Source organism: Balaenoptera musculus, chromosome 6 (assembly GCF_009873245.2).
Source record: "Balaenoptera musculus isolate JJ_BM4_2016_0621 chromosome 6, mBalMus1.pri.v3, whole genome shotgun sequence".
NCBI lineage: Eukaryota > Metazoa > Chordata > Mammalia > Artiodactyla > Balaenopteridae > Balaenoptera > Balaenoptera musculus.
Window position 1 is genome coordinate 34469747 of NC_045790.1, and position 24122 is coordinate 34493868.

The window sequence follows — 24122 nt, forward strand, 5'->3', positions numbered from 1 at the left end:
TGAAAGATTTACCAAAGTCTGACTGCCAGCACATACATACATATAACAATGCTATCTATTTATTACAGAAACGATAGGCAATCAAAGAGTAAGTTCAACTGGGTCCATAATTCTTTATTTTCTAAAAAAAAAAAATATATATATATATCTGATGTGAATATGATAAAATGTTCCTATTTGTAATTTCTGGGTTCGTGGATGTTATTCTTTTTCCGTATTTACATAAAGAGTAAGTAAATCACTGTGATGTAAATTTGCTGACATATTCTTCTTTGTAAAATATTCAAAATTTTCCTATAACTTCCTTAGGAATAGTAAGCCTTGAGTAGATACTCATGAGAAAACTAAGACACAAGCTCTTGCAGGGCTGTGTTTGTTTGAGAGAGTTCCTGAACCTACTAATTGGTTCCTCAGTGGTATACCATTACTTTGATATCTAGTTCCATCTTAACAGGCTTATCAGATCCTTCTGGGTCAGAGTAACTTCAGTGTTAAGTAAGGCTCTGAGGAAGGCTCTTGTACCTGTAGGGACTCCTATAGGGTAGATTACAATAGGCTTCTGTTAAAAGCCTCTCCCATTTACTGGGTGAAGAGGAGGTTAAGGGGTGGTGCTCATTCCCAGCTATAGAAAGTTGGATCAATTTATGATGTAGTGGCAAAGGATAATTTCTCATGACTCATCATCCTAGTCATTGTCTATCACAAGATTTCCCAAAGTATGTTCTCAAGAGCACAAACTCTGTGGAAAGCCCTCAGAAACTGAAACAAAAACCAAAAACCCCAAACTAAAAGCTTCCATGGTCAAATACATGTAGGAAATATTAGATTAAACAAGTATAAACAGCTTTCTTTATCTCATCCAAGAAGAGATACAGTAGGAGTCTTTTCAAAATGTATTTGTGTTTTAGAAATGTATTTGATCACAGTAGTGTCTTTTCACTCTTTTGAGAAACATGCTCTAACAAGATTATCTCTGATTTTTAAAATCCTTGAGCAGCCACAAAGCAAGCTGATCTTTCTAAAAAGTCATGCTGATAACTACAAGCAAGCTCTCCTTACCTTCCAATTCACTGACTCTCAAAGGCTGCTCTGTTATCTCCAATTCCTCACTAGCTGTTTCTGGATGCTAAAACAGAAAAGAAATGCCTCCTATTTCTTTCTTCTCCTCTCTTTCCTCTTAATTCTTCAAAAAATTAGAGACAGATTATATAACCTTGGCCTTCCCCTGAGTATATTGCTGGAAATATTCAAAAGCACTCCTTAGTACCTTGTGAGGTACTTTAAACACTTAAAAATACAAAAGGCAACTCAATAGGACTCCTTTAGGAATCTTTTTATAAGCTCAAGATGTGAATGATTCCTCAATAGAACAGGCTAGAAAGTCCAGAAATAAGCTCCAATATGTACAGGAATTTAGTATATGCTAAAGGTGGTATTTAAATCCATGGAGAAGAGATTCTTGAATAAACGGTGTTGAGACAACTCGGTAGAAAGCCAGAAAAAAATAAAGTTGAATCTACAACTCACACCTGACCCAAAATAAATTCCAGATGAATCAGAGTTTTAACATAAAAAATAAAACCGTGAAAAAGACTAAAAATGAAAAACATTCCTATGGCCTGAGCTGACATAATACACGCTCAGCACTGTCCTTGTGACAGGCCACAATGAAATTGAAACTTTGATAGGAAAAGCAGGATCCAACTCTTCACCTGAGGCTGGGAAATGGTTTGATTAGGCAGAAGAGAAAACAGCTAAAAGATGTTTGTCGTCATGACAATGAGAAGCTATTCAGTTAATCATGTAATCAAGTGTGGCATATCTGGGGGACAGTAGGAGCCCTGATGGAGATTAAAGGGAGAGATGTTTGGATATATAAGATGGGACCAGACTGTAGAGGATTTTGGATGCCCAGATGAAGAGTTTACCCTTGATTCTCTGGGGGTTGATGAGCTAGGGTGCAGGATTTCTCAATCTCAGGACTATTGACATTTTTGACCAGATAATTTTTTGTTATAGGTGGCTGGGCCTGTGCATCACAGGATGTTTAGTAGCATCCTTGGCCCCTACCTACTAGATACTACTAGCATCTGCCCCTTTTCGAATTGTGACAACCAAAAATGTCTCCAGATATTGCCAGATGTTTCCTGGGGAACAAAATTACCACTGATTCAGAACGACTGAGTTCCAGAATGACAGAATAATTGATGTTTAAGAAGGACTGTCCAGCTGTGGTTGTAGAATGAACAGGAGATCGTTAAGGACAGGAGCCCAAGAGAATGTATTAGAGGCTAGGTATGGTATATTGTTATAGTAAGGGCCCCCGATAAAGTACATCTCCCTGTATCCATGACCTTGTATAATCCCCTCCCCCATTGACTTAGGGCTTGGCCATGTGACTTGCTTTGATCAATGGAATATCAACAAACATGACACAAGCTGAGGCTAGAAAAGCATTTGTGCATTGGGACTTACACTCATGAGACACTGCCACCATATGACAAAGCCGGTGCTAGCCTCCTAAAGACATATCCAGCTATCAGCCAGCACCAAATTCAGACATATGAGTTAGACACTTAAGACCATGCAGCCACAATAAAGGTATCATGACTACATGATCCTAGGCAGGCCAGCAGAAAAACCACCTACTGGAGCCCTGCCCAAGTTGATGGCAATGAAATTATGAACAAATAAAATGGTTGATGTTTTAAATCACTAGGTGTTTGTTGTGTTGTTATGTAATGACAGATAACTGTTACAGTAGGTCTGGAGCAGATTCACATCAGTGGAAATGAGATGTGTACACAAGACATTTGGAATAATCCATGTTTCTTGACGACTCTTCAATGAAGGGGCTTACAGAAAGGACAAAGCAGGTGAAAGAATATAAGAATTTACAATTGAGTGCAAAGGTCAGAGTGAGTTAATGAAGGAAGTTGCATGAGCAGTCTTCAAAAAAAGCACTTCTGCCTAAGCAGTTAAAAATATTATTAACTCATCTATTTTGAAAAATACAGCTATTTATTAATCGCTAACAGAATAATGATAATGATATTTCAGAGATTCAGTTTAATAAGTAGATTTGTAAAGCTTTAAAGGCATTATTACCAAGCTAGCCATTTCTTCTTTTTTTTTAATAAATTATTTTATTTATTTATTTTTGGCTGCATTGGGTCTTTGTTGCGGTGCGCAGGCTTCTCATTGTGGTGGCTTCTCGTTGCGGAGCACAGGCTCTACGCACGCGGGCTTCAGTAGCTGTGGCTCACGGGCTCTAGAGCGCAGACTCAGTAGTTGTGGCCCACGGGCTTTGTTGCTCCGTGGCATGTGGGATCTTCCAGGACCAGGGCTTGAACCCGTGTCCCCAGCATTGGCAGGCAGATTCTTAACCACTGCGCCACCAGGGAAGCCCCATTTCTTCTTTATATGGAAAAAATCAACCTTTAGAATAAACAGGAAAGCACATAAACTCAAAAATCAGTAACAATTTATATTGCACTGATAATAAAATTCATTTCAATGTATTAGCTATCTACTTGTATAGTACTGTATTCACTTAGCCATTAGATTGCTAAGTCCAGGGCTTCTAATAGAACGCCTCTCATAATTTACCAGTTAAATTTACAGATGGCAATTATCAGTGGTATTTACAGCTTGACAGATGCTGTGAGTGTTGACTTTATTTATTGTACTATAAGAAGAAACAGTTCCTCAGATGTTTAGCACTTAGCTTTCTGTTTAAGAACACGAGCTTGAGGAACTGTGTCAGTCAAATCCTCTATTTTTATTATATCGAAAACAAAGTAGTAAGCAATAAAGAGAATCCAGAATGAGAATAAGTGAAATACAGTCATAACTAAAAGAAATGGAAATAAATAAAATAAAATCTAAAAAGTGGAGGAAATTGACGTGAATAACGTAAAAATAACCCAAATGCACTTTCACAGGCTATGAGAATCACCAAAGGGAACATATACATAAATCATATGACAGAGTGAGGGTCTCTTGGAAATAAGACAAGATTTTTTTAAAAGGATAAAAATGGATGAATTTTAAAGATCTTATACCCATGAAGCAGCCAATATTAAAGAAACAATAGCATTGTTGAAATAAATGTTTAAGATCAAAGGGTAACACATCTGCATAATTTCCATAAGATTTGTTTAAAGGGAAAAAAAAAGCTACCTCAGTCCTTGTTTAAATATTGCTGCCTGCCAAGGATTTTGGTTATTAATTTTCTCTCAGGTTGAGGAGACAAGGACTGAGAAAAGTTATTTGGATTTGAGGATCTGGAAGATCTATGTGATTCCTACTGTGCATTAACTAGTTGGACCTTAACGTTGGAGGGACATGCATTAAAGAAAGCCAGTAAACTCAGAGAATGGGGTCTTCTGGTAAATCTCATACTTTGGTTTGTAAGAAAACTTGTATACACGGAAGTTTACCAATTTTCCGGAATGAGAAAATAATAAAATACACATAACGTTAACCAATTTGGAATCCTACCCCTACCTTCCTTTCCCCTTTCTATCCAGTTAGTTAGCTTCTCATACCAGCTCTCGGTTTACCCGAGCAAACACTGTTTATCCCGAAGGGCCTGGCAACGCTTCTGCCTCACCCCCAGTTCCGGCCGGGCTCCCCAACTCCAGGAGCCTCAAACACAGGTTCCAGAGGCCCGCACGAAAAGCACAGCCGGACTCTCGAAGGCGTGGGAACCGGAGGGGGGCGCTCCTCCTCCCAAGCTGGGCGGAGCCGGGCCTCGCTGGGCAAGTGCGTGAGGCCGCGCCGGGAGCTCAATCGCGGCGGGCGCTGCTGAGTGGTGCGCGGGGCTAGGGGCGCGCTCGCACCGCTCCGGGGTTGAGCCCGGCCAGGGTCCGCGCGCGGAGCCACGTGCGCGCCGTCCCGACCCACCCAGGCGCTTCGCCCCGCCCGGACGTTCCCGCCAGTGGCCTAACCTGCTTGACTCGCCGAACTTGCCGCAGCTCCCGGCGGCAGCAGGTGGCCTCGGACTCGCCGCCGTCACCGCTGCCCGAGCGGGCCGCGCGCCCCGGAGCCCTTTCGGTCGCCCCCGACCGGCGGGATGGAGCCGGACGGGGACCTGGAGGAGCTGGCCCGGCTGCGCTCTGTCTTCGCCGCCTGCGACGCGAACCGCTCGGGGCGCCTGGAGCGCGAGGAGTTCAGCGCGCTGTGCGCGGAGCTGCGCGTGCGGCCGGCCGACGCCGAGGCTGTGTTCCAGCGGCTCGACGCCGACCGCGACGGCGCCATCACCTTCCAGGAGTTCGCGCGCGGCTTCCGCGGGGCCCACCGCGGGAGACGGCGCTGGGGCCGGGGGCCGCGGGAGCCCGCGTTCACCGCGGCCCTGGTGGGGTCCGACCCCGGGGACAGCCAGGAGGACGAGGGCGACGAGGACGCGGCGGCGGCACTGGCCGCCCACTGGGACTCGGCGAGCCCGGGCCAGGCTTGGCAGGACTTCCAGGCGCGACTCGGGGACGAGGTCAAGTTCATCCCCAGGTGCGTGTGTGGTTTGCAGAGCGGAAGGTGGTGGTGGTGTTTCTGTCCTCCCTGGGACGCTGCCATCTCTCCCTCTTACACTCGGAGTGTGCAGACCCAGTGGACACTCTCTCTCTCTGTCTCTCTCTCTCTCTCTCTCTCTCGCTTTCCTCCATTCACCGACGCACTTTTAACTCTTCCAAGACGGGATCCCCTAGAGTTAAGGAAAAGGAAAGCGTTCCGAGTCACAGTTCGGGGAGAAAGTTTCACTTGCTTATTTCTGAGTTTCATAAGCCAGAGTGAAATCCACAGCGTCCGGAGATTCTTCCGGGACGCTGGTTTAGGAGCGCTCCCCGAACCTCAGAGACTTGATTACATCACCTCCTACTCCTGGCCTCCAGGCTGCACCCGGAGCAGCAACGCTTGGTGACCCGGGCCGCTAGCCAATTTGCCATTCTCTATGGTAGTTTTTGTGTTTGTTGTTTTCCTGCTACTACGTAGAAAACAAGACATTGTTGCACATTTATATTGCTGCACACAAAGATTCACCGATGCCTACTATGTGCTAGGCATTTTACAGGTTAATTCGTTTAATACTCAGAATAACCTTGGGGGGTGGACGTTCTTATCTGTGATTAATGGAGAAATTTAGACCTAAGGACGTTAAGGGACTTGCCCAGTTACTAAAAGAGCAGCATTTGATCCCAGATGTTGTGAATTTTAAAACTCTCACTTTTTATACCATAGAATAAAATCATACAGTAAACTCTCTACTCTTGTGTCTGTGACAGAAATAACATAGTATCAAGTTACTTAATTCTCAGGGGGAAAGGGGATGCCTGCAGGTTCAGGGCATGGTGGGAAAGATATTCAGGTTTTATTGAGATTAATTTGCATCTATCTCTGCCTAGAGTCATGGTATGTCTTGAGCTATTTTTACTTCTTCCTCAGGCGCTACAAACATCTTAATAGTATAAAATGTTTTTCTGCTCTCCGGATTTTCATTGAAATTTTATGTATCTCTGGTTGTCATTATTAGGAAGATCTGAACATTTTGGTCGGCAGTTCACATATCTGAGACATAAGACTCAGAAAAGGAAATAGCCCTGGAAGGCAGCAGCGGCCTGGCTCGCCCATTCACCGCTTAGACCTGCAGGGCTGGAAGTCCTCACTTCCTCCTCCGCCCAACTTCTCCCTCCTGTTTGGAAAGTTCAGGGAATACTGGGCATGGAAGGTTACTCACTGCAGTATAAGAGGGATTGTGTAGAGAAAGTGGGCACGATACCCATCTTTTCTGTTATTTACAGATGAGTGAAAATGCAGTGTCTCCACCAGGGAAGTAGAAAAATTTAAACTTTGCTATAACCATATACTTTGAATCATCTTTCATCTGTAACTTGGTTTGGGTCCAGCTAGTTTAAAAAGGTAACAATATTAAGAATAAGAAAAGGTAAGACCACACCATATTTTATACACACACACACACACACACAGACACTGAACTACTTTTCAGAGTTGCCAAGTCTCAGCAGCCATTTTTTGACACTTAACCTTTAAATGATGAAAATGACCTTCTTAGGATCAGCATACAACCAGGTCTTAATATTATTGGTGACATTATTATTATCATGATGCCTTTCCGACTCTTGAGATGTTATTAAATATAATGGCACCAGTGTCACCTGGTAGTCTTGTGTCCTAAGCCCCACCCCTGTCTTCTGCGAGATTAACAAGTACAATATTTGCCTTCCTGTACTCGTTCCAGTGGAAAAGAACTAAACTGAATTGCTTCACCTGATTGTTACTATGGCAGCCATTAGCTGTTTTGGTAAATTGGATTGCTTCTATTCTACTTCCTCATACATGTTCATCTTCCCTTCCTCCCATTCAAATGTGATAAAAATCTTTCGTTATTGACAATGTCATTGCCATTATTTCAGCCAAATTAATTCTGCAAACATTGTTGAGTGCCTGTTTTGTGCCACTGTCTTAGGTACTGTCCTAGGTACTTGGAGACAAAGAGAAGGAGGAGATGTGGTTCATGCCCTCAAGAAGTTCATAGTGTGGGTGAAATATTTCTCAAAAAATTTCCTCAGAGAACATGTAAAGGCAGGAGAGTTATTTGCAGGAAACCCCATGTATTGTGGACATAACCCGACAGACTGCCTGCAAGCAGGAACTTTCTTTGAATTCTTGAGTTTTTACCTTAAAAAAAAGAAGTCATGTTCACTTTATAATATACTGTGGCTTGGTTTAGCATAAAATATTATATATTCTTCCAGGGGGAAAATTGTCTCTCTGGGAAGGTGTGCCATTTCATCTGGTGCCTTAGTTTCCCACCTGGCACTCCATCTTCCCCCAGGTGGCACCCTGTCCCATCCCTATCCTAGGGGGGTATTTGTGTACAGTTTAAGCAGAACAGATATCAGATATAGGAGTGTTTGGTTCCTGCAAAGGCAAAATGTGGTAGTGATTTCCATTTCAAAGATCATTCAAACTCTTAGATCAAAATATTAAACAAATTTGGGTTAAAGTCCTCAGTCATCGATAATTGTGATATTAGAGAGAAAATAATATTGCACTGTGAAAGAATAAAAATGGTCTCTGGGTGATGTGTTAAATTCTCAAGTTGGTCTTCTCTTAGAAACTGAGGGACTTCTTTCCTTAAAGGTTGGGGAGGGGAGTGTCCCGCCATGTGACACTGTTAACCTGAGCTGGGCAGGTGTAAATGGTCCAGAGGGTCAGGATGGGCCGTTACCACTAGTTCCAGTAAGCTGGAACTAGGTCAGCCAGCAGGTGAAACCAGAATGGGCAAGGCAATGTAGTTACGTAAGAGAATTCCGGAAGGAGGATTGTATCAGGCCAAGAAAAATCCATGAAGTGGGAAGAGAATGTCTGGGGAGAAACAGAGAGCAGAGTTGTAATTACCTAGTGGAGCCAGTTTCTGGTGTCAGGGGCATTATCTTGGTGAAAGGGAGGTTTGTATCCAGTAGGTACTCAATAAATATTTGCTGAATGTTCCTTGATTCCCTGCTTCATATACTGAGAATGCAGTTAGTTCATGCTGCATGCATTCTCTTCATTTCTTTTGTTGGTTCCCTCCCTATATTTTCACATTCTGGTGAGAGCTGGTGTCTTCCGAGATTGGCAAGGAGAGAAGGATATAGGGTGTGTGTGTCTGTGTGTGTGTGCATTGAGCATTCGACTGAGGCGGGGTCATGACTGGAATTCACCTCTCTCCTCTAGTCAAAGCTGAAGCTTTTCAGACTGTTCTCAATTCCATTTGTAGCGATTTTGAGTGTCATTTGTGGACTGATTCACTTTAACTTAGAACCCCACGTTCTCACAAACAGAAACGCGAGGGTCCAGCTGGCACCAGAACCACGATGGACTTGTGAATGGGCACCAATTTTGCCACAATAGCCAGATTAGACCCAGGGTGGGTGGGTGCCTCTGGTGTAACAGGGGTTAGCATGATTGGTGACCTGCCAGACAGGGCTGGGGCGGGATTTGTTCAGGCACCAAAATCAGACCTGTGTGGTCAAGCTGTTTCACGTGGTTTGTGCCCTTTCTACACACACAACGTTGAAGAAGAGTCTTCTGTTGAATAACTTAGAAACAAGAAATTTAACTGAGAAGAACCAAAACTACCCACGTGTGAACTGTTATATGGATTGTCAAAAAGGTTTACTTTGGCACGTCCATGTAACTATGAAGATGATGACTAAAATGGAGAGGAAAAGCAACAGGTGACACCAATCCCACTTAACTAGGACGTTTTAAAAAACATGAAGCTACAAGTAGGCAGAGGCATAGTTTCATGGTCAGGGACTCCTTTACATTTCCCTTTCTTGGGGTCCACTTTAGGGCTTTTGCCTCTGATCGTCTTCTTTTGTAATAGTGCAGTTACTTCATAAGCCCGCTTCACCTTCATGATATGGTGCTTGGCAGGATGGGAAAGGGAGAGGAGAGATGGACGCAAAGAGAGAGGTAAACACAGAGAGGGCTGGAGACACGGAGTGAGAGGGGGACAGGGTGAGAGGAGGCAGGAGACAGGCAGACAGAGAGACACTGATTGATTAGATAGTGCCTCAGTTTCCCCTCTCTTCCCACTCAGTGAGGGTATGGCCCTGAGACAGCTTGGGATGCGAGAGTTAAATCAGCTCTTCTCTGTTTGATCTCAGCTCTTGAGTATCTTCCACATGTGAGCATCTGGGTGCTTTGGACTGTGTTTTTAATGTTTGAAGATAAGTATATTTTTTTCACCCATATTGCCAGTAATATCTGCTGCTCATCCAAGGAGATAAAGATTGGTTCCAGCCTTGAGGCACCATAGTGGGTTGGACTTCAGTCCTGGAAGAGGTTCAAAGATGCTTTTGACTGTGTGTGATGCTTACCTTTGGCACTGGCTTTGAGGCCTATCAGTGTGCTAGCCACAAGCTTTCCAGAGATTTCCTGCCTTTTCTGCATTCAGAACTGGGGATATATATATGTGTGTGTGTGTGTGTGTATATATATATATATGTATATCTTTATATGTCTCTATCTCTCTATATAGATTATATATATCTTTACTTTCTAACTGTTTCTGGTCTGTTGCTTTTTGTTTTTCCTCTTCAGTATATCCTCTATCACAATTATGTGTCATTACACTACTGCTGAGGGGGAGGAACCTGTCCATTTGAAGCACAGCTCTTCCTTGAACCATCCAAACCTTGCTCCTGGGCCCAGCAGGAGTCTCTGTATGGCTTATTTTTTATGAGCTCTGCTTGCTGGTGGTGGCCCCTTCTGGTTCTGATATTTGAATTTCATCTTGAGGTAGTAATTTCTTTTTGGCCTCCTGGCCCCAGAAAGGTATTCTGGCCTCGCATCCTTAGAGGACTGCCAGTTTGGGCCATACAGACAGTGGCCTGCTCTGACCCTCAGATCTTGCTGATTGTTCAGAGCTCTGCTGGCAGGTTTTGGTGAGAGATTGTTTACTCAGCCCTTATGGTATGGGTAAAAAGAAAAAGGCTTAAGATGGGGTGTCATTGGAAGACTACCCTCCAAGGACCACAGACTCTTCTCTAGCTTGTCTTTTAGCCTGAAGTTTTCATTTACTTCTCTCCGGAATCACTGTTCAAATACACGGTCACTTGGAGCTTGTAAAACCTGTTTCTTGATTTCTTCCCAGGTTACATGATTTTATTTCATTTGTAAAATGGAAGTAGCTGAATCGGGCTAATCTGCCTTGAATGGAAGCTTAGAGGCTGATGACGGAGAAGAGAGCCTTTGATGATGGGGGAGGTTAGGATGCCGAGGTGATTCAAATGTCTGCTTTCTTCTCCTAAGAGGATATACAGTATACTTTCTTGCTTCATGTGTAGCTTGTGAAAGCTTAGTTGCACCTGACTGCAGTATATCGTTGGAGGGAAGAAATGGGAAGAGAGTATTTATCGTGGGTATTTGGGCTGCTCCTATCTGACTCTGTTAGTCTCATATCAGGTTGTAAAATGGAAAGTAAACACTGTTTCCCAGAGGAAAGCTGTAATGATGGAATGACACGTATGATTTCTTTGATATTAATTCCTCAAAAAAACAGTTTCAGTGCTTCAACTGGTAAATATTTGGGGTCTTCCAAATTATAATTGCTTTTGTCAGAGTAATTATAAAAAGAGAAAAGTGAATTTTAACCCTTAAGGCCTTAGTCTATATGTCTTATGAAAACAAGACATATAGATGCAGCAGCTCAGACATGTTTCTTTCATTCTTTCTCTAATTCCCTCGGTATTCATGTGCCTGCCAGTGTCCCAGGCACTAGAGAGACTCCTTCGTAGACCTGACCTTCAAGGAGTTCATTGTCTCACGCTTTTAAATACCTAGGAGTTTCTGACATCTGAAGGACCTGAGATGCAGTATAATAAATGCAGAAAAATACCTCAGGGCACATCTCCAGACTATGGACATTTCATGTCAAGAGTGTTTCTCAAATTGGGGGCCCTTTGGGTCTTTATGTGTATGCTTGGCAATCTTAGAAGACTAAACATTTATGTTTTCATTTTATGTTATCATTATATGATAATATAAAACAAATTAATCTGAGCACATTTGGAATCACCTGGATGACTCTTACATGACAGATTTGGCTACACTGTTTCAAAACCTGCCTCTGTGTTTAAGATTGTATGGCATCCGTTCCTTGTCATGGGCTGATGAGGAAGGCACAACAGTGGACTTGGTGCAAATGATGTGTCCATGTAAACTGAAAGTGACCAACAACACGGAGTGCTGGGTTGTCTGTGTCCGCAATGGAAAAGTGATCAGGGAGTGGGGTTTTGATCCTGTTAAGTGTGGCTGGAAAGCGCAGCACACAAGCTGCCAGGGCCATACTGATGTTGGCTATGGGGGTGTAGTTTCAGTAGAAGTGCATCCCTTGTCAGTTTAAATGAATGTTGCTAATTCTCATTCCACTGATTTTGCAAATGCGTGTTGGTCACATAAATGTTTGGGAGCTATAAGTATAAGGAGTTTATATCTGATTTATGTTTGTTTATAGTTAAGTGACATGATATAAACAATATTTACATCAACTCTGGAATCCGTAGGAGATGTTTTCTTTTATAAGGTCTACATGTTTATCAAGTGTGAGAAATACTGTTCTAATAGGACTTGAAATCCTCAAGAACCGTATAAGATTGAAAACATTAGTTTCTCTATTTTTCATTGCTTATCGATCTCATCCGTCATTTAAATCGAGGGCATAATATTGTGGAAGAAGTTCATCTTAAATTGTTCCCAGTCTTAAGGATCATTTTTGTTATTTGCCCGCAGAGGAAACTCTTCTTGCCTTTTTCCTATGTCATTCATTCACTCCTTCATTTAAAAAACTTTTTTTTTAATCCATGTGTGCCTGGGACTGCACCAGGAATGGGGTGCTTTAAAATGATATCCAGTCAAAAATCAGAAGTTTCTTAGACAGTTTCTCTCTCTCCAGAGGTGATGGCACCAGTGAGCGTAATGAACGGGAAGAATCACAAGGTGGGTGGTCTGGGTCCAGCTCTCACTGGGGGTCAGAAATCAAGCAGACCAAATCGACAGATGAATGGATAAAGAAGATGTGGCACATATATACAATGGAATATTACTCAGCCATAAAAAGAAACGAAAGTGAGTTATTTGTAGTGAGGTGGATGGACCTCGAGTCTATCATACAGAGTGAAGTAAATCAGAAAGAAAAACAAATACCATATGCTAACACATATATATGGAATCTAAAAAAAAAAATGGTTCTGATGAACCTAGGGGCAGGACAGGAATAAAGACGCAGACATAGGGAGTGGACTTAAGGACACGGGGGCGGGAAGGGTAAGCTGGGACAAAGTGAGAGAGTGGCATTGACATATATACACTACCAAGTAAAATAGGTAGCTAGTGGGAAGCAGCCGCATAGCACAGGGAGATCAGCTCGGTGCTTTGTGACCACCTAGAGGGGTGGGATAGGGAGGGTGGGAGGGAGACACAAGAGGAAGGGGATATGGGGATATAAGTATACGTATAGCTGATTCACTTCGTTATACAGCAGAAACTAACACAACAATGTAAAGCAATTATACTCCAATAAAGATGTTTAAAAAATAATAATAAAGGCATTAATTTTAAAAAAAAAGAAAAAGAAAAATCAAGTGGACAAACTAAATTCAGGGAGTTTCTTCCTCTCTTCAGTAGAGCAGTTATCTCCATTTATCTTGTGTGGTGGTGTCACAGTTCCAGCAAGAGAGACTCTAGGCCCTGTCAGATTATCTCCACGTTCCCTCCTCTTACCACTCCGTGGGCTGTGACTGATGTAATGGAGCGGGACTCACAAACTCTGAAGCCTCCGGGGCCAGGCAGGTAACATAGACCTGGTGGAGTGGAGTTGGGGCCCAGTAGCAGCCTCTGCTTCATATGCTGGGGGCACGGACAGATACTGCCATGCAGGACATCGGCCCAGTGTTGCCAGCGACGCCAACTTATAAAGGATGGTGAAAAATCCATATTTTAAGTAGAAATCTCCAGTTTTGCATATTCCATGAAGGACAAAGCACAGAGGCGGGAAAGATACTTTTTCCAGTTTGCAACCCCTGTTTCCTACCTGAGAATGTGCCCTAGTAAATTCAAGTGTCAGGCGTGATCTTGCTTTGAAGATTCGTGTTGATGTGAACATGTGGTTCCATGGTACCCTAACTTAGAATTTTAATCATGCTACTTCTTCCCCTTCCAAGTTTGTGGGGTAGTATTTTGACCCAAAGATAGTCTGTCTTTACTCTCTTTTTTGCTCTTGGGTGTTCTTGTAGTTTCCTGAGTTACCTTGTTCAGGCTTAACAGATGTTGCTGTACAGTATTTTCTGCCTCCAGGTTTGCTGCCCTGATGTGTGTCCTTGGAGGAGGAGGGCTGAGCTCTGAAAGCATTGAGATGTCCAGAACACCTTTTACCCTGATGTCTTTCTTTCTCTTCCTTTGAAGCTGAAAGTATTTGTCACAGTTTTAAGATATGTAAAAAAAAAAAAAAAAAAAAAAAGGAATGAAATAAAAATAAGGGAATTTAGTGATGAGAGGTTATATTTTCTGGTACCACAGTGGTATTTCCTTTTATTATTGGAATATTTTGTCCTTCAGTCAAAAAAATTTTTATGGGAATGAAAAGATGCTCATCACTAATCATCAGAGAAATGCAGATCAAAACCATAATGGAATATTGCCTCATACCTGTTAGGATGGCTGTTATCAAAAACACAGAAAGTAACAAGTGCTAGTTAGAATGTGGAGAAATTGGGACCCTTGTACATTGTTAGTGGGAATGTAAATCGGTGCAGCCACTATGGAAAACGGTATGGAGGCTCCTCAAAAAATTAAAAATAGAATTATCATAGATCCAGCAATCCCACTTCTGCATGTATATCCAAACAAATGAAATCAGGATCTGGAAGAGATATCTGCACTCCTGTGATCATTGCAGCAGTAGTCACAATAGCCAAGAGGTGGAAACAGCTCAAGTGTCCATTGATAGATGAATGAATAAAGAAAATGTGGTATATACATACAATGGAATATTACTCAACTATACAAAAAGAAGGAATTTCTGTAGTATGTGACAACACAGATGGACCTGAGGACATTATGCTAAGTGAAATAAGCCAGTCACAGAAGGAAAAATAATGTATAATTCCACGTATATGAGATAGCTAAAGTAGTCAACTCTTAGAAAGTTGAATGGTGGTTGCCAGGGGCTTGGGGATTGGGAAATGAAGAGTTGCAGTTCAGTGGGTTATAGAGCTTCAGTCGTTCAACATGAAAAAGCTCTAGAGATCTGCACAATAAGATGCATGTAGGCAACAATACCGTACACTTAAGAGTTTGTTAAGAATAGACATTTCACGTTATATGCTTCTTAACCACAAGAAAAGCAAACATATGGAATACAAAATTTCTTTTTTACAGAGATAAGAAATTGAGGTAGCTACAAAAGCTCTGTGTCTCATATCTTTTTGGATCAGTCCCAAATACAGGCTCCGTCAAGGTTTGCCCCTTAAATGTACTCACACCTGTCGTTTTCAGGTGACCAAGCAGAAACACTTGAAATAATGACACATTCTGAGAGCTCCCTCCCACCACACACACACTGAGGGCAACCGCTCTCTTCAATTTCAATTTTTGGGGGGCATTTTATGGGCATGTTCAGCCATGATACCCCCTCGCAATCATTACAATTATGGAGCATGCTCAAGTGACCATTTTGTTATAATGGTATCTCTGACCTAGAGTGGTTTTTTTTTTTAATGTCTGGATAGAAAACAAACAAGTGCAGATGAGTTATTCATTCTGAAATCTGGGTGCAGCGGTGGAAGTTTCACCTGCTGTGAGCCTCTTGTGGCTGCCTGGTCCAGAGGTGGAGGGGTGGTGGGAGGTTGAGGCAGCAGGCGCTGGCTTGTTGCCCATCTCCTTAGGCGTGGGGGTTGCACAGTGCATCCCCTGGCATGACCCAGTCACCTCGTAATTCTTGCTCCTGTAGAACAGTTACAGTCTGCTCTGGCTGAGGTGGACGAATTCCTGAGGAGTCAACCAACATTTGCTTAGAAAATCCATGTTTTAGGACGTTCATATGTCATGTTTTCTAATGCACATGCCATAAACTAGTGTTCATGTTTGTGATGCAAGTATGTTTTCTTTTCCTCCTTGGGGATCTGTTGGCAGAGCATGTACTTCAGTCTGGCAGAGATGGTTAGCCTGGGGATGTCAGTGAGTGAATTACAGTGCATGCATTTCTACTCTAACACAGCGTGTGTATTCCAGACAAACCTAATGTTCTGCAAACACACAAAGGACATATGGGGAAAAAAAGTAGGGATGGGGCTGATCTCTCCATATCTGTATAGCTTTGCAACCAGCATACTCAAAAAACCAGTAACAATCTGAATAAGACATTAGCACAATGAAAAAGTCACATTAGATGCTTAATAGAAACATACGACAGTCCAGGGTACCAGTACAGAAAAACTGTAAATGTTTTAATGCAAGTATAGGATTTCGCACTTTGTTTTTTAAGGTGAAGGTAACTTGGTGGATGGAGGTGCATGGGTTGTGGCTGCTGAGTTACAGGAACAAGGACAGAATGCACAAAGACAACGCACGTGTACCGTCTGTGCTGGGAGGAAGCCCCCGGGGAATGGGCATTGTGTGTCCAGACTGTGTTCACCTGCAGCCGGCTGCCTTCAGCTGGGGTAATGGGCTTGCGCTTGGTGGCTGTTACTTGGGCGCAGAGCATCGACATGCTGGGAAATGCAACTTCCACTTCTGCGTCATTCACCTATTGACCTAAGGGATGGGCTAATTGATGCTATAGGAACATGCACTGTGTCCGAGCAGTCCTAGTCTTGAGTGAAAATGCATGGGAGGCTAAAGCAAGGCACAAAGCCAGAAATGAGGGTTAGATTGATTCTGTGTGTACAGGTGCGGAGGTTCTATATTGGTCTAAAAGGGATAGTGCATTGCCTGTCTCCTAAAAGATGACAGTGAATAAGCCGTCTTCAGGCTAATATCTGTCCACAAAAGTCCACAGATCTGTTGGATAGGCTGTTACAATCCTAATGAACCCTGGTGAGAATTATAATGTTATGTTGTAGGTGAGCATTTGGGCCATTAAAAAGTGACCTATTCTGTTGAATAATATTTTAAAGTTCTTATTTAGCAACTTAATAAGAATTCAGTTCTTATTGAATTCAGTTTATTCAACCAAGTAAGCTGAATAATCTTATTCAACTGTTTTAAGCAGTGCTAGCATATATTCATGGTGAAGCTGGTACATTTGTTCATGTGATGAACCCCAGGGAAAGTACAATGATATAAGCCACTGTGTTAGTTAGAGAAATAGAGCCAATAAGATGTGAGCGTGTGTGTGTGTGTGTGTGTGTGTGTGTGTGTAGGCGAGGGGGCGTGGATTTATTTTAAGGAATAGGCTCACACGATTGTGGAGGCTGGCAAGTCTGTAATCTGCAGGGTGGGCCAGCAGGCTGGAGACCCAGGGAAATGCTGACACAGCAGTTTGAGCCCCAAGGCAGTGGGCTGGTAGAATTCCCTCTTCCTTAGGGGTGCTCAGTCTTCATTTAAAGGTCTTCAACTCACTGGATGAGGCCCGCCCACGTTCTGGAGGGTAATCTGCTTTACTCAAAGTCTAACCGATTGAAATGTTAATCTCATGTACAAAAGACCTTCACAGCAACATCCAGACATGTATGACCAAATATTTGAGCACTGCAGCCTAGCCAAGCTGACACATGACATTAACCATCACAGCTACTAAAAAAAGTTTTCCAGATACTCTGTTTTTGAGATTCCCTATGTTATGCAAATCGGTTCTGGCGAGATCAGAGAGCATTTTTTATTGCTTCCAGCTTATAAAATGTGCACCAGAAATTTTTCAAATATTTATTTGAATCTGGAAAAATCCTTATACATATATTATATTCCCCTTGTACCCCTTCCAAATGCCTAAACACTTCAAAACCACATATCAAATTTCAGGGGTGGTTTAAAGTTATTAACATTTTTCTATCTGCCAAGAAGAGGCTTACCCTCCCTGTGTTCATGGCTCTGAGATGCCCCCCTGGGAGAAGAGGGCTTCTTCACCCTGGTGTCCACCCCTCCATTCTCACCCTACAACCTCACTCATCCTCAAAATATCCATAACTCCACACTGAGCCCCTCATGGAAGAGACATCTTGGATTTAAGCAGCCTCAGCCATCTGGCAAGTCACGCCGGCACTTTACATTGCTGCACTTTCCCAGGCAATCTAACTACTTGCTTGCTCACTTCCTTTCTTCCTTTACCTCCTCTCCCTCCCTCCCTCCCTTCTGCAAATGCTGTGGAAAAAGCACTATGCTAAGAAGTCCAAAGGTGAAGGTTTAATGAGAAATTGTACAAAAATCCCTAGAGTAGGAACAGGTTCTTTACTGTCCCCAACTGCTAGTTTTTTGTCCCTGAGTCGGTAGAGCTAACAGGGATGCAAATTGAGAGGCACAGGGAAGCCCAAAATGTTCCACCAGATACAGGTCCTAAAACTCAGCCATAAGGAAGCCGTGAGTTCCATGCTCAGTTTCCCAGGACAGGCATTATTCAGCTCCCAGGAGCTCAGCAGACACTGGTTTTAAATCACGTCTTTTCTCAGGCTCTGCAGCTCAGGGCCTCAGACCAGCAACGCTGGCCACAGCCAGGAGCTCTTCCAGCAGCGCAGACTGTAGGCCCCACCACAGACCTACTGAAGCATCTGCGTTTTAACAAGATTCCTGGGAGACTCGTGCATGTCTTCAGCTCTGCTGAGGAAATGAGAATTGAGGGTGTGGAATGCAGCCACGTTTGGTTGGGAGCTGCTATTCAAAAGGTAGAAAAGCCCCAGAAAGAGAATGTGGAACTGAGGTAGAAAAGATAAACATCACGTGCTTCAAATTTTGCCATGGGTTGCCTCTGAAATGAAATCCAAATTGTGAAGTGTTCATGATTGAATTCCCCGTGAAGATAAAAAATATATACTTCCTCGAGTATATTGTGTAATATCTTGTGAATGTGTTCTTCAGAGACAAATACACCTACAGAAGAGTGCGAGGAGCTTGGTGTACAGCTTGCTGACTCTTCACAGATGGGACACTCTCATATTCGGCATCCAGATCTAGAAACAGCATGCACCTAGAAGCCCCGTGCTCCCTTCCAATCACCGTAGCCCCTCCCTGACCCCCAGGCATGATTTCTTGGGTGTTTTTTTCCTTACTACATAGGTTTGGCTTCTTGCACTCACCGTTATGCTTGTGAGCCTGTAGTTGTAGATCTGTCATTTTCTCTACTGTATTCATTGTGTGAAGATATCACAATTTATCCATTTTACTTTTCATGGCCATCTGGGTCATTTCTACTTTGTGGCTATTACACAGCATGCCACGATGGGCAGTCCATCTTTTGGTAAGCATATGAACTCACACAGTGCCTTGCTTTTAATAACTGTTTTCAAAATAACTTCAGCTTTCCTTGCTGACTCAGGGTCATCATTATGAAGCTGAGTTTCCTCCTGGGCTGTGGTGTAGCGTATCCCCAGGCTTTGTGGGGATGGTAGTTCAGCTTGGCTTTTTGAGTTCCTGCGTGCATTTTCTGTTCTGGCTGTCAGGCTGCCAGGTGACGGTTTACTATTGTCGGTTCTTCCTTCCTTCCTGGGTACCTTCGTTTACTGAAGACGCAGAAAGCAAACTGGTCAGATGTATTAGAACTGGGTTCAGAACCCCTCTGAATGCATGTTATTCCTGTGCCAGGGAGGGGGCTCACAGGCTGCTCTTCGTTCTCTCCTGACTTTGTCTGCTTTTGTATTCTTCTCAGGGCCAGATGCCTGAGCTTCAAAGGGCTGGAGTGCTGCCGTCATTTTGAAATTAATTTTTTTTTTGGCAGTTTTATTCCTTTTCCATTTTTATTTATATTTTAACTCCTTGCCCCCTTTCGTTCATCTTGAAAGTTCCCCAAGGTAGACACTGTAGTTCTAATTGTCTTTGTAGAAATTATCCCATGCAGAAGAGGTCCAAGAAGGAGGGGATATATGTGTACATATAGCTGATTCACTTCATTGTACAGCAGAAACTAACACAACATTGTAAAGCAATTATACTCCAATAAAAAAAAAAGAAAAGCACAAAACATGGATTTATATTATTATGAATACATGTGAGAAGTACGCACCTAGCCAAGAGTAGGCATGGTGTTATGCTGAGATAAATCCACAGAAGTCTGGCAAGTCTTGCACCTGGGTCTTGGGCCCCAGACCAATAGTTGGTTATTGAAATTATTTTTAATGCTCTTTTCTTTGAGTCTCGGGGAAATGCTACAAAAACTGTACATGGAGGTAAACAGATACTGCTGCTTTGTGAGGGTCTCCTTGTCCACTCAGGCCGATTATTGTAATAACCTATTACAGCTCCTTCTTTAGTACCACTTGTATTTAAAGCAACCATTCAGCTTTTATTTCCATTTTGTTTAGTAGCTTTTAGGCCAACTGTACACTCCAGAAGGGATGTTATCCACACAGGTGAGAGAGGGCAGCTCATACCTCAGGAAAGCAGAACTGGAAACGAGGGCAAAATAAAGGTTTCGGATGAAAAATGTAAACTGAAATAAATGTAAATGCACAGTTGACTGAAATTGCTTTTTCATTATCTGATGAACCAGAGAATTAAGATGATGACCCGAGAGAAGACCGGTTTCTCTTTTCTTGGCTCTCCAGAGGGGCTGAGATCAGATTCCTTCAGGAGATGGTGTTTGCAAATCTGCAGGTTGGCTGCTCTTCCAGTGGACTGTGGCTCTGGGAGCACAGAAGGGGACTAGTTTTCCGGGCAGCTGATCCTGGTATAATGTGGAAAAGTCAGATCTTAATAGCTTTTTTCGGCTACCTTCTTTTTTAAATCACATTCCAGAAAATCACCCTTTGGTTCTTCAGAAAATCAAATGAAAAAGTAATTAAACTTCCCTGCAGGTTGCTAGGGAAGCAATGAAGTGCAAAGTTGATGAGCAGTGGAGTGTTATCTCAGGAAACTTCTGTCTTGTGGAAAATATACCCTAGGCATCATTGAATGAGACCAAGAACCTCTCGAAGGGTTTTAACTGTTGAAATGTCAAAATTAAAGATGTCAACAACATTTTATTTTAGAGGGGAAGTGTGTTCAAGAAAATTTGTAAGAAAATCTCTACAACTAATTTTGCGTTATTTTGATATTTTTTCGTCCATCTCTGCATAAACAGAGAGACTGGAAAGCCATTATTGGTTTTTGATGGTTAGGTAGCAAGGTAGGTAGGTAAAAGTCAATGATTCTTAAAAGTATATTGAAATTTTTTCTGTGATATTTTTGTACAGTAACTAAACAAACACTACATGTATACAAATAGTTTTAAGATAGTTCAAAGATGTCATAGAAAAGAAATTCTCATTTAACTACATGATTATCAGGGCTAACTCCTATAACCTTTCAGAAAGACTTTTAAGAAGGCCAGAGCAGGTTGTATACAATCTCCAACAGATTTCCTTGCCAGTATCATGTATACTCAAGCATAAGGTCGAGATTTAACTGTTGAAGACAATGTGACTGTAGCTTATGCACCTAACAGTTATCCTTTCATGATATCAATAGTAATTTAGAGTTAAATGCCAGTCATTCAATAGTTAGTAGCAGTTATTCAATATATATTAAATACGAATTCAAGAAGTAAGTTTACTTAAAAAACTAAAAATAGAACTACCATATGGCCCAGCAATCCCACTACTGAGCATATACCCTGAGAAAACCATAATTCAAAAAGAGTCATATACCACAATGTTCACTGCAGCACTATTTACAATAGCCAGGACATGGAAGCAACCTAAATGTCCATCGACAGATGAATGGATAAAGAAGATGTGGCACATATATACAATGGAATATTACTCAGCCATAAAAAGAAACGAAATTGAGTTATTTGTAGTGAGGTGGATGGACCTAGAGTCTGTCATACAGAGTGAAGTAAGTCAGAAAGAGAAAAACAAATACTGTATGCTAACACATATATATGGAATCTAAAAAAAAAATGGTTCTGATGAACCTAGGGGCAGGACAGGAATAAAGACGCAGACGTAGAGAATGGACTTGAGGACACAGGGAGGGGGAAGGGTAAGCTGGGATGAAGTGAGAGAGTAGCGTTGACATATATACACTACCAAATGTAAAATAGATAGCTAGTAGGAAGCAGCCGCATAGCACAGGGAGATCAGCTCGGTGCTTTGTGACCACCTAGGGGGGGTGGGATAGGGAGGGTGGGAGGGAGACACAAAAGGGAGGAGATATGGGGATATATGTATACGTATAGCTGATTCACTTTGTTATACAGCAGAAACTAACACAACATTGTAAAGCAATTGTAGTCCAATAAAGAAGTTAAATTTAAAAAAATGTTTACTGCTGAGTGAACAGATAGAATGCACTTATATCCCAGAATATGCTAATTTTAGGAGAGAAAATGAGTTCTTTGCTGGTACTCATGTTTCTGTGGTGTATAGTAAGAAGTCTTTGGGAGATTTTAGAAAGACAAGCAAATCCTTATCTTCTATAGAAGCTGGTGATGGGTTATCTATGTAATGCAATATTTTAATAAGTCCATGTTGATCTTCATAAAATCATGTGATTTAATTTGTTTTTGGAACTCACATATATAATAATATTTATAAACTTAAACATTATTTTGTTTAAAATGCATCCTAATTTATTATTGAAATATATTTAGGATTCACCATATTGTTTTAGCCATTTAGCTTGGATGGAGTTCTGATTTCAGCATCCTCAACCCACAAACACACAAATCTGAAGTGGAAGAAAATGAAGGGGTCTCTGTGTATCAGAAATATTAGTTAGAAATCCCCACAGGACATTTTCTCCAGTTGACGATTTTTGACTCTCTTCAGCTTTCTTAGTGTATGTTATATAGCAAATATTGGCTGCTTCCCTGTTGGAAACAACGTGAAAGGAGAAAGGGGAAAATTAAATCAAGGCAAAAGGCAGCCAGCAGGTTGAAGAGGAGTGTATGCCCTTGCATGTAGATTTTAGAGCAAATTCTGTGATAAGCTTAGGGCAGATTCTACTAAACAGAGGATATTCTCAATTTTTTTTTTTTTGGTACTGACATGTATGAATGTCAACTTTTGTAAATATTTCAGCCCTTGATTGTCACAAGTTCTGTTTTTGCCTCCCTTCAAGTACTTTCTTTGACAAATCCTTTGACAAGTTTCTTAGCTTTTATAAGACAAGACTTGTAAAATAAATTGTCTCCATTTATGACTCTTTTGAATGTTTTCCCATACTTAGATGCTTCAGAATTATAGGCCTTTTCAACTCCATTTTATTTTGGTACAGAATATAAATTTAAAAGATGTAGATGCTGATGCTTCTTCAGGAGATTTGTATCTTCTGGTTCATGTGGTTAGTGATATCACTCTAATTCACTATAGTGGAGGATAAATGCTGACAAACTTTTTTTTAATAAGCCTATTTTTAAAGAATGTTTTCAGGTTTACAGAAAACTTGTGAAGATAGTACAGAGAGTTCCTATATAACCTGCACCCACTTTCCCTCATTTTTAACATCTTGCGCTGGTGTAGTAATTTGTTAAAATTAATGAAATGATATTGATACGTTATTAGTAATTAAATTCCATACTTTATTCAGATTTCCTCAGTTTTTCCCTAATATCCTTTTTTTGGTTCCATCATTCCATCCAGGACACCACATTATGCTTAGTTGTCACGTCTCCTGAGGCTCCTCTTGGCTGTGACAGTTAAATATTTCAAGCAAGTTACACGGTTATCACCATCGTTCTTGAGGAAAGGAAATTTGGTACTGAACTTTTTATTAAGCATGCATCTTTGTTTGTCTTGTGGGGTCACTGCTGCTAAAAGGATTTACTGCAAAATGTAAAAGCATTACCATCCAGTAAAATAACTGGTTATACATTTAAACCACACTAAAAATGGTTAAATCACAGGAGCGAAAACATTCTAGTTACTTTCTATTGCACTGTGGCAGGACTCTCCAACTTGTGTTTACTGTACCTATTTCCTGTACACTGTGCCTGTAATTTCCTAATTTCCCATTGATGTGGCCAAACGGCTGCCCGGCAGCCCTGTGCATCTATCTGCGGGTAGCGGCACAACTGGCTGGTTTTCCAGGTGGCCCGCAGGTCAGACCCCTCCATCTTTCTCCATCACCATCGAGACCCGTAGGAGTTATCTGTATCCAGCTTCTCTTGTCCAAGCTTAATTTGTTTTATCAGGGAGTATTCCTGTTTCCGGCTCCTGAAAGGAAAGTCTTAGTTACATTGTGTCTAGAGAGAGTCAGGAAAGGAGAGATGGGTTTATCACTGATTGTCTTCTGATTTAGCAGCACATTAGTGAGAAGTCTTTTCACTGCACAAATGTCTCACGCTACCAGGTGAACGCTGAAGGTAAAAAGCGCACATCCACTAACTCACCCTGGCTTATTTTAATGCAGCTGTTAATAACTTTAATGCTTAAAAAAACCTTTAAAGTATAGTTAGTACACGGTTTAATAACAGTTACTACCTGTTAATG

At 41.9% G+C, this 24122-nt stretch overlaps 1 protein-coding gene across 2 annotated transcripts in view; it reads left to right on the forward strand.

The window, feature by feature from the left end:
• The first annotated feature begins 3960 nt into the window (after positions 1-3960).
• Positions 3961-24122, forward strand: part of RASEF (RAS and EF-hand domain containing) — an 86982-nt gene continuing 66820 nt past the window's right edge. The window contains exon 1 of one of the 2 annotated variants that reach the window (XM_036855915.1): positions 3961-5508. In XM_036855915.1, the coding sequence (XP_036711810.1) occupies positions 5078-5508 (431 nt within the window). In that variant the 5' untranslated portion in view covers positions 3961-5077. The remainder of the gene's footprint in view (positions 5509-24122) is intronic. The other variant, XM_036855916.1, reaches the window with a different exon arrangement.